Genomic DNA, 18,423 nt, shown 5'->3' on the forward strand with positions numbered 1-18,423 from the left:
TTGAACCCTTTGTGGGAGGAGGAGGAGGAAGTAAACTTTATTACTCTAGAAAGAGTAATTCAGCGGTCGGGCCGGGACACAATGTGTGAGCACATGCTGCATGTAATTTGAACATAATACTGAAATCTGTAGCACCTTTGGCAAATAAAACACAAGAAATTAGCATTTTACATCGCCCCATTGTCGTAAGAAAACTGGAACATATTTGTCCCATCGACCCCACAACGCGCACCAAAATGTGGGACGCTATGGTCCCACTGACCCAACTGACTATATGAATTATTTGTAACAAGATTAAATTTCCCTCACTTTGCAGAGTCGCACGCACAATTGTTTCAATATTTTTATGTCAGGTAAATTTAGGCTGAAAACTGAAAATACATTGAGTGGTAAAATATAATTATTGTCATTCAGAATGCGATGCCCACATCCCATGAGCTACAAGCAAGGACAAGGCATGTCCTCTAAATGCTCAGAAGGCAGTGATTTATTTTAACATGTAGTGCAAACAGACAGTGAAGAAATGTATTAGCTTTGATTATGGAACGGGAAAAAAACAAAATACACAAAGTAACACTTCACATTTTCCACACACAAATGATGTCCTCACTTCTTTTTCTTTAGTTTAGAAGCTTCTTTTTTAGGTAAAAATTATTCCACTGCTTCTTTCCTGTACTTGTTGATGGTTCATGGAGATCATCACAAGACTCATAGCTACATGGAGGCGCCAGCGCTGGGACGAACTCTTCATAACTACTTATTTCTATATTACTTTACAGCAGGTCGTCCGGAAAGCTGAACAGGAGTTTCACGGCCTCCTCAATTGAAAGTTACTTCCCTGTGAAAATTAATATTGCAAATATCAACAAACCCGTGTCTGTGAAATCTATGACAAGCGCTATGCTTCAGGGAACCTAGCCCGAACTTTAGGCTTAGAAATATATACTCTGAAAACACACTGCACCGCACATTGCTCAAATTTTCAACTAACCGGCGGGAGAATGGTACAGTAAAACCAGCCAGAATAACTCTTCCATCTATAAAGAATGAGAAATAAATTTTGGCACTCACCGTTTAATCAGAAGTTGTGCATTGAAGCGGCAAAATCCACCAAAAAAGGCGCGCTTAGTGCACGGTTGAAACACTTTGAACAAAACAAATTTTTATGCTGCCATCTACTGAGCAATAAACAAGTTAAGCAAAAATAGCTTTGTAAACAACCAGAATGATGGCGCCAAAATATCTGAGTGCAATTAGTACTGCGAAATATGAACCGCAAGGGTTTTTTCACGTTACGAGAAAGTGGGACGCTATTTTGCCTCTGTCCCACAAACGGTTAATAAATTGAAAGCTGAAATTGAACAAAATCTTCTCATCGTATTTGGCGTGCCGCCAAAGCAGGCATATGAAGCTGCAGACGACGATATTATTACAAGCCATTCCCGTACATTGGAAAAAGCAGAACCAAGGGGATCGGGACGAGGATCGAATACGCACTCATGTGATTGTTGTTCCGGCATCACGGCTTCTCTCTCTATATATATATATGTATATATATATATATATAACCTAAATACATTTGCCCTTTTGTTTGGCCTTTTGTTATTCCCATCACATTATTGGTGCAGCTGCGGGGTACAAACTCGATACAACGGACGTCCCCAACATCTGGCTCTTCCCACAGTGACCGCAGATACGGTTCCTGTCGTAGGAGTGGCGACGTCAACCTTTGTCGCGGCCACGTCAAGAGGCCAAGACACGTTTTGTGGAACAGATGATGTCGAAATTGAAGAGTGGTTGGCGATCTACGAGGATGCAAGTAAGAACAGCCAATGGGATGATACGGTCATGTCGTCCAACGTCCTGTTTTATCCCCAGGAACAGCAGGGGCCTGGTTCCTGAATCATCAAGAGAAAATTGGAAGCAGGGAGGCCCGCAAGGAAAACATGCGTGCTCTGTTTGGCAAGTTCCTTGGTTTAAAAATCACGACGAAGAACGCGCTAACATCACGTACCTAAAGGTCGACGGAATCTTACCTGTCTTACATGCAGGATGTACTGGCTTTTTGCTGAAAAGTGGATGATGATATGGTCGAGTCTGCGAAAGTGGGCCACGTCCTAAAAGGGATAGCAGATGATGCGTTTAATCTGCTAATCTACAACGACTGGGACACGGTGGTGGCCATTATTGATGAGTGCAAGTGTTTTGAACACGCCAAAAGTCGACGTATTGCCTATCATTTCACTCACTTCTCCACACGGCAGCAGCATCGTCGTGGAAGCATGTACTAACCTCGTCACAGCTGTCGCTAACGGCGGAACACGTGACGAACACCATACGGCGTGAATTTGAGGCTAAGACTCCTACTTCCCCGACCCCTTGTGGCTGTGAGTCCAGCGCTGCCATAATTCCACTGGTCCAAGCCATCGTTCATCAAAAGCTGGCCTGGACTTTGCACCCAACTGTGAGTTTCGCAGGTTCTTATGCCCAAGGCCAGAGGCTACGTGGCCGCAATCCGGCCGAGTGGAGGACTGCCGGCAACACCCCCGTTTGCTTTATTTGCTGTCGAGTTGGTCACGTCGCCCGATATTTCAATAACCGGTGGTCTTGGCCACATGCCCTCTGCGCCCTGAGATCGATCTTCGCCGTTTCCAGCCTTACCGCGAGTCCCGTCAGACCAGCGGTGATGATGCTCCGACCATATCGTACCTTCGTTCACCACCTCTCCGTGGTCGCCTGTCCCATTCGCCATCTCGTCGGCCATCATGTCGCTCCCCACAATTTCGCCACCCTCTATCACCAGTTGCACGCCTGCCTCCTGAAAACTAGACGGTGCAGCTCCCGGAGGTGCAGCTGCATCGACGACTCGCCGACAATATCCCTTGACCACATTGCCAAATAGACTGTACATAATTGACGTTAAAGTGGACGGTACCCTTGTTGCTGCTCTCGTTGACACGGGGGCACATATATCAGTAATGCATTCAGAGCATCACCGCCAACTTAAGAAGGGTCCCCGGCCACCCACGTTACAGCTCATCAGAGTCGCCGACGGGGAAACGCTTCCTGTCCTTGGTATATGCTCCGCACGAATAGTTATTGCCGGCTGCTATACATTACTTACTGTGCTCGAGCATTTATGCCATCAGCTCATCCTAGGCGTGGACTTCATATCTGCCCACTCCGGTCTTAGTGGTTGTGAAACTGGATGCTTCAAGTTGACCTACCTCACTGCTATAACACTGCGACCACCTGTAAACCGCGTTTCTGTTCCTTGGATTACATCTGTCTGGCACTTCAATCCGTTACGCATGTGGACCTAATGTCTCTCCCATCTATTCCCGATGGCGATTACGTCCTGATTCCCATTGTTGACGTTCTATTGGCCAGAAATTTCGCCGTTCCCCATATCGTCCTCCCCGTTTCTAATAACCGCGCGTCTCTTCGCAACTTGAACTTAGCTGGTTCACGCAACTTATTCCAAATGGCATGACTGCGGCGAACGTCTCTTCTTCGATGACTATGCCTTTCTGCATTAGTCGACGGTGACCCTTCGCTCCCCACTACATTCCCCACCTGAAGCCGCAGGGCGGATCGTGATATTACCAAGATGATCGCGTCTGACCTCCATCCATCACAGGCTGCCGATGTGAGGCACATGTTGTCTTATCCCGATATCTTTGACTTTCATGACCGCCCTTTGTGCCAGATATCTGTGGTCACTCACCGTATCCATACTGGAGGCGCCAGCCCCATCAGACATCGTCATCATTGTGTGTCGCATGCTGAACGGCAAGTAATTCAGCACCAGGTTCAAACAATGCTCACGAAAGATGTCACTGAACCATCCTGTAGTCCCATACATCACCGGTGGTGCTTGTAAAGAAGAAGCGTGGTAGCTGGCGCTTCTGAGTAGGCTACCGTCACTTGAACAAAGTCACGCGAAAAGACGTCTGCCGAGAATCAATGACGCTCTCGACTGTCTCCACGGGTCTTGTTATTTCTCCTCCATCGACCTACAGTCAGGCTACTGGCAGATTTCTGAAGATTACTTGCACCGAGAAAAGACCGCTACGTTACACTGAATAGACTTCTTCAATTTAAGTGGCTGCCACTTGGCTTGCGTAATGCCCCAGCAATGTTTGAAAAGGTGAAGGAATCTCTCGTTCGCAGCTACAAATGCTCACATGCCTTTGTTATCTAGATGGCGTCATGATCTTTTCTCCGACATTTGAGAGCCACCCCACACATTTGCCGGCAGTTCTTGACGTTTTCCGGCGAGTAGGCATGAAGCTAAACTCATAAAAATGCAGTTTTGGCCATCGTGAAATTACTGTGCTAGGTCAGCTTGTCAGGGCTCGTGGCGAACAGCCTGATCTCGACAAAATTCATCTCGTGAAAAATTTTCCAGTACCACGTTCGGCCAAAGCTGTCCGTGTATTTATCGGCCTATGTTCTTATTTTCGACTCTTCCACAAGAATTTCGCTGACATTGCCTGTCCCTTAATGCAACTCCGGAAAAAAGACATAATTTTCGTGCCTTCCTAAACAAGGTGACTCCTCTCGCGCACTCACTAGATTACTTACCACCTCACCCATCTTGGCTCATTTTGACCCATCCACGGCCACCAAAGTTCGCACCGACACCAGCGGACACGGCATCTGCGCTGTCCTTGCCCAAAGGTAACAAGGACAAGAATGTGTTATCGCCTACGCCAGTCGACTCACCTCCCCTTCAGACCGCAAGTTTTCGATCACTGAATAGAAATGCTTCGCTTTATGTTTGGGCGGTCGCAAAATTTCGACCTTACTTGTCTAGTCACGCATTTTCGGTCATCATAGACCAAAATACGGTATACTCGTTGTACTGCAATAAAGACCTCCCTGGACTACTTGGTTGCTGGGCACTGAAGCTTCAGGAGTATACCTTTGATGTCAATTACAAATGGCGGCCGAATGCACCAGGATGCGGACTACCTCTCCCGTCATCCCGTGGATCCTCCCGACTGCGGAGCTTATGATGCCGACGCGCGTGTCCTCGTCATCTCCGACTTTAACAGCATCCAAAAGGCACAGCTAAGTGATGGAGACTTGCGCTCCATAATCTAATCAGCCAGGTACACTCTCACCAATCCGACCCATCTCTCCTCCTGCTTGTACTCCGTGATGGTATTTTCTACGGACGCAATACAAACTCCTCCGACAGCTCAGACTTTTGCTTGTTCTCCATAAATCTCTCCGTTGTACTGTGCTCCAACAGCCACACGATGCCCCAACAGCTGGACATCTAGGAGTGTCAAGTACGTGCGACCCGGTGCGGCGTCGCTTTTTCTGGCCAGGTGACTTCTGGCCAGGCCACTTCGCCCCTAAGTGACTCACCATTGGGTGGCGTCGACCTCCGTATTCACGAAGTCTTTGTTGACACTGATACTGACGTACTTCTGGAGACGTCGGTGCTTGTTACCCTGTCGTGTTCTGCGATGCCACATTGCAATGTGGTCTTTATGCCATCAAACGTGCTTTCTCAGCGCCAGGACTCAACTAACCCATTCACTGTTATAGTGTTGTGTCTTGATTCGCCTTGATGCTTATATGTAATTCGCACCAGTACCTAATGAAGATAAGGCAAGGTGAGACCTGAGGGTTTGTTCAGACTGCCCGGTGTGTTGAAGATCTTGGCGTTCAGAATGGTACCAATCGTTTACATTTTGACGCCATAACTGCGGTCTCATCAGCAGACGTTTTTGTTTCCGACATCAACCGAGACCTGTCTCCATCTCATCCCAAAAACGAGTTTGTTTATTCGTTCAACTATAACCAGCTATATTAGGGTAGCATGCCATATGTGTGTCATGCTACAGGCACTGGTTCACATGTCCCCTTTTGATGGCGTGCATATCGAGTTGCCGTATGGGAGCGCCGAGGTATCACGGAACAAGTCAACGACGTGCTGCCGCGCGGTGCCGTTAATCCTTCTCCAAGTCATTGGTCGTGAGCTGTCGTTCAACTGCGGAAAAAAGTGACGCCATTCTATCTTGTGTCGATTATCGCCGCTTAAACAGAATTACGAGAAAAGACTTTTACGCACTGCCTCGAATCGACGAGGCTCTTCATAGCCTGCAAGGTTCAGAATACGTCTCATCTTTAGATTACCGTTCTGACTATAGCCAGGATGCCATGGCCAAGGCCTAACTACTAAAGAACAGCTTTCGTCGCTCTCTGTTGTCTGTATGAGTTGAACATCATGCCCAATGCGCCCGCTACGTTCGAGCGCATAATGGATACCATCCTTCGTGGCCACAAGTACGATACTTGTCTACTGCCTGTACGCCATAGTTGTTTTCTGAAAGGATATTTCGACGCATGTCGTTCGTCTGCGTGACATCCTAACCTCTATCACTGTATCTAGTGTATTATTGTATCTAGCTCAACTTACAGAAGTGTGTGCTTCGCTGCCCGAAAATAATTATCTTGGTCATGCTGTCTCAAAAAACTGCATCCTTCCCGTAGCCGAGAAGTTTCGCGAAGTCGCAGTTACCCAAGCCCATATCTATTGGAGTTCTCCAATGTCTCATGGGCCTGTGCTCCTATTCTTGTCGTTTTCGTGCGCTACTTTGCCTTTATTATCTAAACTTTCACAAATCTACTTAAGCCAAGCAAAGGCATTTCATTGCGTTCATCAGCATGTGATGAAGCCTTTGAAAAATTGGGTGCTTTATTGATTTTACCGCCGATCCTTCGACATTAGGACTTAATTGCAACAGCAAAGGTTCACACCAGCGTCATTGGTGTCAGCCTTGGTGCGGTTTTGGCCCAACGGAAAGCCCCGAATGAATACGTCGTCGCTTATGCGGGCAATATTCACGAGAAATGTTAGTGTAATTACTCAGTCACGCAGAAAGAATGTTTAGCCCTAGTTTCAGCTTAGATACCCTTACAAAAATGGGTTTGACCTTTCAGTCACCCACGAGTCGCCCTCCAGTCACCCCTGTCACCTACCTGTATGCTCGACCTTTCTGTAGAGTATAGTCTGCAGACACTGTGCGGACTGCAGGTAGACTTGTCTGTAATGTGCTTGCTCAGCGTGTGTGTGTTTGTGTGTGTGCGTGTAGATGTATATCTATGTATAAACATCTATATATATACATATTCTGAACCATGACACATATTATAATTACGGTTCAATAGGTTTAACGTTTCCGTCACCCATGAGTCACCCAACAGTCACCTCCGTGTAGAGCTAGTCTACAGATTGTCTGCAGACACAGTGTGGGCGGCAAGTAGGTAGACTTCTCTGTAATGTGCATGCCCAAGAGATATATATATATATATATATATATATATATATATATGCATATATATTCTGAAACATGACACATTTTATAATTGCAGGTCAATCGGCTTCAACTTTCAGCCACCCAGGAGTCGCCCCCCACTCCACATCTACACACGTGTGCGTCCTGCACCACGACATATTTTGTCATTGCGCTCAGTTTTGCCGTTTTAACATTTCGAAAACTTTACCACTGATTGCTACAAGAACAGTCTGGTATTGGCAGTTACATAAATAAATTATTAATACAAACTGAAATAAGGTAATCGTTACATAACATGCATTAAAAGCAGCAGTTGTACTATGGCTCGATTCACAGCCTGCATTTAAGGACATATCTACCGCACGACGCCAACACCATCCATCCAACCACCAAAAGTGTGGTTGCTTTCGGCGCCGGCCCCTAGGAGCCGCTGGCGCTGCCCCAGGGGCATGAGTGCCGGTACAATTGCGGGTGAGATTATTTTCCCGTCTTCAGCTGTCACGGTCATGTCGCGGCGTGCACTCCGCACTGACGGCGACCGATGAGGTAGTGTAATCGTGTGTATGCCGCGCCAAGAGTAATTGTGGTGATTTTTGTGTGTAATTATGATCCAAAACCCCTGGGGCTGCGTAACGTAGTTCTCAGTATTTTTCGTGTGGTGTGCCGATGTCAGCTATGTAGTTATAGCTCGTTCGCGCTTTCTTTGTTCCCAGCTGATTATTTGAAGACTTGCAGCAGAAATTCTTCATACCTCGAGTCACCCGGGATACTGAATATCTGAAGACAGGTGACAGATTTTCTGCAACCCCTTGTCACCTCCCGGCACCCAAGTGGTACACCCTTTCTGCAGAAAGTCTGCTCAATCTGTGTAGCTGTAGGACACAGCGTTTCTGCAGAAATTCTGTCGAGATTGCGGTCACAGGATGCAGCATTTAAGCAGACATTAGAGACAATTTGTGTAGCCTCATTACATGGAACTGGCATGCATGCAAGCAATGAAATAACAGACGCAATAATGTTCTTTGCACTTTTTATTTGTCTCCGATTTCTTCCTGGCTGCTTGGATAGGACCAAAAATATATCTTCCAAGGAATGAAGTAGTAAGTAAGTAAGGAGTGTAAGGAAAGCTTAAATAGGCTCTAGTTAGTGTAGCTTCGTTGTGTCTTCATGACACATAGATTTAGGGCAACTAAAACACACAAGTGAAGCGCGAACTCTCAGCTGAATTTAATGAATAAGAAGGATTTATGCCTATAGCCGTTATCATCAGCTGGAAGTTACATGCACAAAAACGTGCAGAAAAGATACTCAGAATCAATCAGAACCGAAAAGGCAACTCACTTGATCAGGTAGTGACATATACGGCTCGCTCATGTAGCCTTCAGCAACATCCACAAGCCCACGTAATCTCTCTCGTCACTTTGTACTTTTTTCTGAGCAGTATTTTTGTCCAGTCAACAGACCGTGTGCAACCGCATCTCGTGTGGTGCGGAGCGAAGTTGTCTTATGCATTTACTAGGCTGAGTATCTGTGTCCCCAGAGCCTCTCATTCAAGCACCAGCCCGTTCATCGAACGTAAGCATGGTTGCTGGTAAACAGTATCTTGTAAACGGCTGCCTCTTCGTACACGACGAATTTGAGCACATGTAACAGAAAAGAGGGAGTCATTTACAAGGTACCGCTCACAGGCAACAGCACCTACGTTGGACAAACGGGCCGGTGCTGCAATCAGAGGCTGAGGGATCACAGATATGCTCTCAGCCTAGTACATGCACCGGACGACTTGGATGCACACTGCACGAGATGGGGTTCCTCACAGTCTTTGACAGCGCGGAAATCCTGCTCAAAAGCAAGTGCAAAATGGTGAGAGATATGGCAGCATTCTGCAACAATGGGGCAGGTGCTGAAGTCTGCGTGAGGGACCGTGTGTGTCACAACAAACCATCAAACACAATTTCTAACATATTGCCTCATATGATACAAGTCGGTGAGCTTGTCAGTTGCGATTCATTCTGATTATCTGTTTCTGCTCTCTTACCACATGCAACTTGCAGCAGATGATAGCAGCTACGTGTAGAAATTCTTCCCACTGCTCATCAAACATAGCTGACAGATTGCGCTTCACTTGTCTGTTCTTGTTTCCACTAAATTTGTGTGCCACAGTGGCTGTCACAGCACAACGAACGATGAAGCAGTGAGTGGAAATCTTGACTCGCCACTTGATTCCTTGGACATGGGGACAGTGGGGTAAGACTTGCTAGCGCTGCTTGTTTCCTTAAGCATTTCCCTACTAAAAAATCCTAGTTGTTTTGAAACGTATCCTATCAAATAGGATTGCTTAGTTGGCCAAGCAGGCCAATAAATAATTGACTGGCTGCGTGACCATACAAACTTTGATGCGTCAGTCAGTTGGTGCGTGGCTCATTTCAATCAATGCGAGATACAATCTCAGCGAGGCTACCTCGATTCAAGTTCTGAATGGCTGTCTATCCCTTTAAGAGAAAAGTGTCTTTATTGCCTAAGTGGAAAAAGAAAACGTCGCTTTGGATGAGGCTCATTATGGTACTATCTCAATATTTTAACAAGTGCCTATTCAGTTTGTACTTATCCGAGAAGCTTGGAAATGACATAGGCCTCGCTTTGCGCCAAAATTGTGTCTATGCCAAAAGGGGCTAAGGCTAGGAGTGGTCGCACGCACTTTAACCGTCAAATTGTAATGCGTTATGACCTTTGTTTGCCACTTTTAATAGTGTGTAGTTTTGTCAACATGACACGATATATGTTTTTAAGAAATCATGGTGCGCCTAACGCCTTTTGTTAGGTCATATTGGCCATATTAAAAGTGCATGCAAATAAAGTGTGGCGTCAAGGGCGCCACTGTTTATTCAGGCACACATCGGCCAAGTTCAGCAGTCAACACCATAATGAGGTCTCCGGAAGTGGTGCATATTAGCAAGTTGACGGAATAATAAGCGACAGTGAGAGGGAGGGGTCCTCCTGCCGTAAGAGGAGCAATAGTACAGGTGAAGCTTTATCCTATGTCAAATGTGGAAGGGCCGGGCAATGCCCAGCTTTCGGTTACTCACTTGCGAGTATTGCCACAAGCTGACTGCAATGCATAACCAGATGTTTGTGGAACCACACTATCAAAACGTGCAATTTTTGTGACATCTGAAGAGATCAGCATGAAGCTTGATGCTACACTGCACTCAGGAAGCATTGCACAATAGGGTAGCCAAAATTAAGTGGAATGGTTTTGAAAAGCTACGTAGTATTTATTTTTTACAAACCAAGCTTATCACCTTGACGGTACTCTCGATTACACTTCACAGATTTATTCAATCTGTGATTCCATTCTTCTATACATCTTTTAAACTGGTGTGTTTTCATGGCCTAATAGCTCCCCTCCCGTTTTACCATCACCTCTTCTACATTGTGAAATCGCAGTCCTTTCATGTCATTCTTCATCCGAGGAATCCAGTTGGTGTGGGGAATATTGTCACGTGGTGGTGACGTTAAGAACACAGTAGCAATACTGTGAAAGGCAAAACTAGATTTTATTGGGTGAACCTGTGCCCACAAAACAGGCTACACTTACAGCACAACGAAAGTGGCGAACACAGTCGGCGATCGTCGAAAAATCTGATCAGCAGGTCAAGCGCGTCGGCTTTTATACAGCAGTCGTCGAATGTTCCAGACTAATTGTTGGGACCCGCGTGCCTTCCACAAAGTTCTACACCATTCGCGTCAGATGATGAAATCAGATAACATAAGGTTCGGCGACAACAGACAGCGGATAGAAGCATCGATAACTTTCCAGAAACTTCGGATACATGCAGGCGCGTCACATGCTGTGTGGTTGCCCGATAAAGATAAGTACACGTGTCAATATCATGCATATGTACTCAAGCCGACAATCATATTCAACTCAGAGGAGGCTTTACACATAAACTGATTAAGCTGAAAGTAGGCCAGATTCTAAGTATACGATTCAAGTAGACCGAAACTGAAAATTATGAATATGGCACTACAGTAAAATGTTGTATGTTTTGTCATACCTGGCAAGCAGCGAACTTTATATTTTGTTAAAATGCTCCAGACAGGAAATCATTTGTTTGGGAGATAGCACACATTTTCATAAAGCTTGCGCTAAGGGCTCAAATTGTGGAATACACACATTTTTAACCATTATTTAACTTGAGATGCAGCACACAAAGAAGCAGCGTACTTCAAAAAGTAGACATTGACATGATTTTTTTAGGTCACAGAGCTTTTTCAGTGCTTTTGCTGCTCCTGATTTAGCCTGCTGCAGGCATTTATCTGAACATATATATATATATATATATATAGATATATATATATATATATATATATATATATATATATATATATATATATATATATATATATATATATATATATATATATATATACATATATATATACACTATGAACTCGCACGCCCAAATTTTCTGATCCCTTATTGCTAACTGTGTTTTGTACGTCTCCGTTTTTTGTCGTTTCCCTACTTTTCGTCCACCAATCCTCCAATCGCCTCTTACTAAGGCTTATTGAAGACGTTTACTTTTCCACTGCTCCCGCTGAACCCAATGGCTTCAAGGAGGCCAGTGGTGCCTAAATCGACCACAGGGTAGATGTCTTCACATTTTATTAAAACATGCTCCATAGTTTCCCTAGCTTTTCCGCAGCAAGCACATGCTTCTTGTTCCTTCTTATATCTCGTTTTATAGGTGCGTGTTCTAAGGCATCCCGATCTCGCTTCGAAGAGTAATGAGCTTCCCTTTGAGTTATCATTAATCGTAAACCCCTGGGGCAGCGCCAGCGCCTCCTGGGCTCCGGCGCCGAAAGCAACCACGCTTTCGGTGGTCGGATGGATAGTGTTGGCGTCGCGCGTTCGATATATCCTAAAATCCAGGCTGTGAATTGAGCCATAGTCCAACAGCTGCATTTATTGCATGTTATGTGACCATTACCTTATTTCAATTAGTAATAAATAATTGATTTATGTAACTGCCATTCTCAAACTATTCTTGTAGCAATCAGTGGCAAAGTTTACAAAATGTTAATATGGCGAAACTGAGCGCAATGATAAAATGTGTCATGGTTCAGGACGCACACACGCACACGTGTGTGTGTGTGTGTGTGCGGGTGGGCGACTCGTAGGTGGCTGAAAGGCGAAACCGATTTACCTGTAATTATAAAATTGGTCATGTTTCAGCATATATATATATATATATATATATATATATATATATATATATAAATATATATTGGGCATGGACATTCAAGAAAAAACAACCTACTTGCCGTCCACGTGATGTCCGCAGACAATATGCAGACAACACATAGACTAGCTCTATATGGAGGTGACCGGTGGGTGACACATGGGTGAGTGAAAGGCCAAACCTATTGAACCGTAATTATAGAATGTGTCATGGTTCAATATATATATATATATATATCTACACACACATACACTGTGCATGCACATTACAGACAAGTCTACCTGCAGTCCGCACAGTGTCTGCAGACAATCTGCCGATTATAGTCTACAGAAAAGTCGGCTCTACAGGTAGTTGACAGGAGTGAGTGGAGTGTGACTCGTGGCTGACTGAAAGGTCAAACCTATTTTTGTAAGGGTACAGTCGGTTCAACCGCATGCTCGGTGACATGCTTATGACGTACGTCAGCCACAACGACAGTAATTGGGACACCATACTCCAGTTCGTTATGTTTGCATAAATTATCACGACACAAGCGACTACCAATCTCTCGCATTTTATTTTTTTCTTTTATGGACGTGAGCCTTCGTGTACACTCGACGCTGTAGTCCATTTCAGCCCTCATGCAACACTGTGGAAGCTACGCAAGAAGTTGGGTGACGAAAACGTATCGCTCTTGCGTTCCACCCTTGCTCGTTGCAAGCTGAAGCCGTATGCTCGTGTGAGCTTGTGCGCCAGGCTGCCGTGACGAGCTGCGAATAAGACGCGAAAAGAAACGCAATGAAAAACAAATATATCTAAAACAAGGTTTTACATAACCTCACACCACCGTTTGTTTGTTTCTAAGGATTAAAGCATTTTTCATTCAATACCGAGCCTATAGAAAGAAATGTGTCGCATAATTACGATCAAGAACATAAAACTATGTCTATGTACGCACGCAGGCCACTGCAAAACGTCTCTCTAGCCTCCACAGTGTTACACCTGATGTCTGAAACAGAGTATATGCTGCCCTGCCAACCTGACGTCTCTGAGTGCACTACATTTTCACAAATCACCCGAAACGATTACTGTGGCCAGCTGGCTCGTTCACTGATCAGTGAGATTCAGGGGCGTAAGACACGATAGGGCAGTCACCAATTCGCAATGGTTGCCTTGTTTTTTGGATGTATTCTCTCAGTCGCCAGGATGGCTCCATTTCGCGCCTGGGGCCAATTAAATGAAGTGACGCGCCTTGTGTTGTTAGTGGCAACTCGAAAACGATGAAGACGACCCGTATTCTGATTGCCAGAGAGTCCGTGCACTGCGCTGCTGCTTCACTGGTCTGCAACGATTATTTCCTGTTACAGAACCGCATTGCACTTCGAACAAATACGCATCCAACTTATAAAACCCAATAAAAATAGGAGGCAGCAAGTGTTGCTAACTGTATTTTTCCTATTTTTACTGTTTTGTTGATCTTCTCGTGTGAAGATTTCGCCACACGAAACAAGCCGCGTAATTTTCATTCGATGAGGCCTACGCCTTAATAAATGGCATAGCAGAAAAGAAATAGCTTTCCTACCTAAGTGCTTCTTCGCTTTCTTGTTCCCGTTTCTTCGCGATTATGACTGGCCCTTCAGGTAGCATGTGGCAACTGCTCGCCTATTTCAAGCTCTCTTGGAAGACGACTTCTTTCTTGCCGAGCTGCCCCCTACTTCCCGTATTGGGTATGCGTATTTCTAGCCTCTTTCGGAGCAAAAACCCAGGGATAGTACAGTCTGTAAGTGTAGGCCGATCCCGAACGTAGGGCACACAAAAAATACGCCGTCCTATGCTCCTATTACTCCACTCACACGAGATCTCGAGCGATAGGGTGCCGTGCGCAGTGTCTCCGCCCCATTCTTGCCCCGAAACCAGCCAGGGATACATCGTCTTCACTCCAATTGTACGAGACGTTGAATCCCATGCTAAATTTTTTTTTCTTCTAGGATTTCGTACCGGGAGAGCAGAAATACGAAGGAGTTATGCGCGTGTGCTTCAAGATTCCAGATGGCATGCCAATGACAACTGCGGAACACGTCAAAGGCGTAAGTAACGGCCACGAGGTTTTTTTGTGACGAAATTGTCGTGCTACGTACACTCAGTAAACATCTTTACAGACAATTAGTTATTTTTTTTTTCGGGGGGGGGGGGGGGGGTTGCGTGCCATAAACAATATATGACTATTAGGAACACCTTGGAAGGGTACTCCGGATGAAATTTGACGACTTGGGGTTCATTGCCGCGCGCCGAATACAGGGCACACGGGCGGTCTTGCTGCACTTAGCTTCCATCGAAATGCGGCTGCCGCGGCTGGAGATTTATCCCGCACCCTTGGGCATTGCAGCACGACCGCAAGGCTACTACGCCACCACGGCGGTTGACAGGCAATGTCGACAACTGAACAAGTTTGTAACCAATCATCTTGAAACGTGTCAAGAAGCGCTCTTTACACGACACAAGAAGCACAACTAAAGGACAGGACGACCGCAGTGGTTGTCTCGTGTATTTACTATGCCCCTCTCTGTCGTGTGCTCTGCGCTGTTTCACAGGTTCTCAACAGAATGACTACAGTTACTTACGCAAATTGGTTAAGCTGATTTAGCAGTACCTCTTTATTGCGACTGATGTTAGAGGCATGTTTCAATGAAGAGTAAAGCATAGTTTATTTTTTTGCTTTTCGAATCCTCTAGATGTTGAAGTCTCATTGTAGCTCGTACAAATGAGAACGCAAACAGGTGCACGAAGAACCAATACACAGCGCTCGAGATGTGTTGTCCGGTGTTGCTTCTTGCGGTGCAGTTTTTCTCCGCGCGCCTCAGCGGGAACGCCGACATGAGCGACTCGAGCCAGGTTATGGAATGCTCAATAGCCCGTCGGGGTTACATGGATGACCCAATGAACACGGATAACTGTTGGAGGGAAGTTGAGCTCTGGAAGATCCACTACTGTGTGAAAGAGAAGCTGACAGAAAAGTTTCAGGTATGTGGATAAATTCTAGGGCGGTTTAACATAATGAAGCCATTTTCCCTTTCTTCTGCTACCCTGACCTCAGCGACATCACACAAATGTAGTTTTTGTTGAATTTTATTTATATTTATATGTGTCCTTTTACTGAATGGAAACAGAAGTGGAGGAAATGAAAGGATTGAAGGTATAACAAGTGTTCACATAGCGTTCATCCGAACAATGAAGACTTTGTGATAGAGACGACGCAGGAGATTCTTACAACGTATAGAAACCTCACATTTGTGCCGAATCTCTAAAGAATGGCGAAAAAATACCGAAACTGAGTAATCAAGTGCGTCTACCGGAGACGGGGGCATCTTTAGCTGGATGAAACAGCATGAGAGTTTACAGAGTTCGCCATTAAACGTGCACACTCTCTTCAACGAATGTCATGCCGTTTCCGTGAATATTGTCACGAGAGGAAAAGGCAAGCAGTCAGTTCCAAGCGAAGGGCCGTTTACTGTTCGTTTCTGCAGCATATCCCACGCACACTTCTTCATCCTCGGCTTCTAGTGTGACTAGCGCGTGCCATTACCCCTTCCTCCAAAAAAAAAACAGACTACTTCTCCATGCGAATAAAAGAAAGTTAGCCCCCCCCCCCCCTCCCAAAACAAAAAAGTTGGAGAAATGGTAAATGCCACAAGGAGAAAAAAAACAAAGTAATGAGAAAGACGACGGCTGTGACGACAGGGGCCGCACCACAAAGATTGTGCTTGAGACTCAGCACGAGTGGTAGGTCTTCATCCTGGAAACGTGGACAATACCAGAGGAGCGTGGTCCACGGGAGTGGTGCGAAGTTTCGGCTGGAATAACTGCGCATTTGACAAGACTTAGACGATGCAAAACTATGTAGGGTCCAAAGTACAGGCGCAATAGTTTTTCTGAGCGGCCTCGTGGGCGTATAGAAATCCACACCCATACAAGATCTCCCGGGACGTATGTGATGTCTCGATGTCGTATGTCGTATCGACGAGCATCTTGACTCTGTCGGAATAGAATTCGTTGCCGTGCAAGGTGCCACACTGTTTCGGAACGCTGAACAAAGGCGTCTGTATCTGGTGTGGTAGGTTGAGACGAAGTTGGTAGGAGCATCACGTCGAGCATAGTGGTAACTTGGCATCCGTAGACCAGACGAAAAGGAGGAAATCCGGTGGTTTCTTGAAGGGCAGTGTTATATGCGAATGTCACATACGGGAGCAGTTGGTCTCAATTTATATGATTCGTAGCAACAGACATAGAAAGCATATAAACGATCGTTTTGTTGAGACGCTAAGCTAACCCGTAATTCTGCGGGTGATAGGCAGTTGCCGTACGGTGCATTGTTCCACTCACCTGCAGAATATCGCAGACCAACTGGGTGGTGAAGGCCGTACCACGGTCTGCGACGACGACAGCGGGAGCACCATGTCGAAGGGCGATATTCTTGACAAAGAAGTTGGCTACATCTGAGGCAGTAGCTCGCTGAACGGCTTGTGTTTTGCAGTATCGAGCGAGGTAATCGGTGGCGACAACAATCGAGCGGTTATCAGCCAAGGACTCGGGAAACGGGCCAAGTAAATCAACCCCTGCTTGTTCAAAAGGTGAGCAAGGAGATCATATAGGCTGAAGCAGAGCGGCGGGTTTCAGTGGTGGAACTTTGCGATGCTGGAAATCTTGACAACTTCCGACATACTGCTTCACGGTTTTTGTGAGTTTTCACCAGTAGTATTTCTGCTTGATGCTTGCAGACTACGCGTGAAACCAAGATGCCCTGACGTTGGGTCGTCGTGGCATGCACGTAGAACGTCGTGGCGGAGAGGGGCGGGAACAACGAGCAGGAAAGAGGTCGCGCAGGGTGAAAGTTCCGCTTGTATAGAATGTCGCCGCGTAGGCAGAAAGACGACAAGTGACGCGCGAACTGCCGCGGGGGTTGTGGCCAGCTTCGTTCAAGGTATTCACTCAAGGCCGGGAGCTCGAAATTTTGGCGCTGCTGTTGAGCTAGGTTTAAAGACCGAGGTGTACAATGAAAACCAGAGTCGTCGTCAGTATCTAGCCATGCGGGTTCGACGGGGGCGTGGGAGAGACAGTCGGCGTCCGTGTGTTTCTGGCCAGACTTACAGACGATTGTCACATCGAATTGCTGCAGCCGAAGACTCCATCTTGCGAGACGGCCTGAAGGATCCTTGAGATTCGCCAGTCAACAGAGAGAGAGGTGGTCGCTGACGTCGCGGATGGGGCGTCCGTGCAAGTATGGTCGGAACTTCTGGATAGCCCATACGACTGCCAGCCATTCCTTTCCAGTTGCTGAGCAGTTTTTTTTTTCAACAGCAGACAACGTTCGGCTGGCATACCCAATAAAGCGTTCCGCACCAGCTTGAAGCTGTACCAGTGTCGCTGCGAGACAAACGTTACTAGCATCAGTATGCACTTCTGTGTCGGCCACGGTGTCAGCGTTACTAAGGATCGGTGGTGTTTGTAGACGTCGCTGGAGGTCGTGGAAGGCATCAGATTGTACCGGGCCCCAAACAAATGTGACGTCGTTCTTGATGAGTCGTTGCAAAGGTTCGGCAATCTCACAAAAATTTGACACAAACCTGAGGTAATACGCCAAAAGCCCTAAAATCGACGGACATCGTGCTTTGTCTTTGGTATCGGGAACAGAGCAACTGCCATGGCTTTGTCAGAGTCAGGGCGCACAGCGGTGCTACTGACAGTATGACCTAGAAATTTAAGCTTCTCGTCGCCAAAGTGAAACTTGTCGGGCTTCAGAGACATGCCGGCGGTGCGAATCGCTTGAAGAACTGCCTCAAGCCGCTGGATGTGTTGGTCAAAGGTGGTGGAAAAAACTACATCGT

General features: G+C 46.1%; 1 protein-coding gene across 1 annotated transcript in view; it reads left to right on the forward strand.

Moving 5' to 3' along the window:
- The window catches only part of LOC126538381 (transient receptor potential cation channel subfamily M member-like 2), a 385,593-nt gene that overhangs the window by 337,429 nt on the left and 29,741 nt on the right, over window positions 1–18,423 (forward strand). Inside the window, exons 23-24 of the mRNA XM_072287697.1 lie at window positions 14,530–14,628; window positions 15,383–15,562. Coding sequence (XP_072143798.1) covers window positions 14,530–14,628; window positions 15,383–15,562 — 279 coding nt within the window. The remainder of the gene's footprint in view (window positions 1–14,529; window positions 14,629–15,382; window positions 15,563–18,423) is intronic.

This window comes from Dermacentor andersoni, chromosome 4 (genome assembly GCF_023375885.2).
Source record: "Dermacentor andersoni chromosome 4, qqDerAnde1_hic_scaffold, whole genome shotgun sequence".
Lineage (NCBI taxonomy): Eukaryota > Metazoa > Arthropoda > Arachnida > Ixodida > Ixodidae > Dermacentor > Dermacentor andersoni.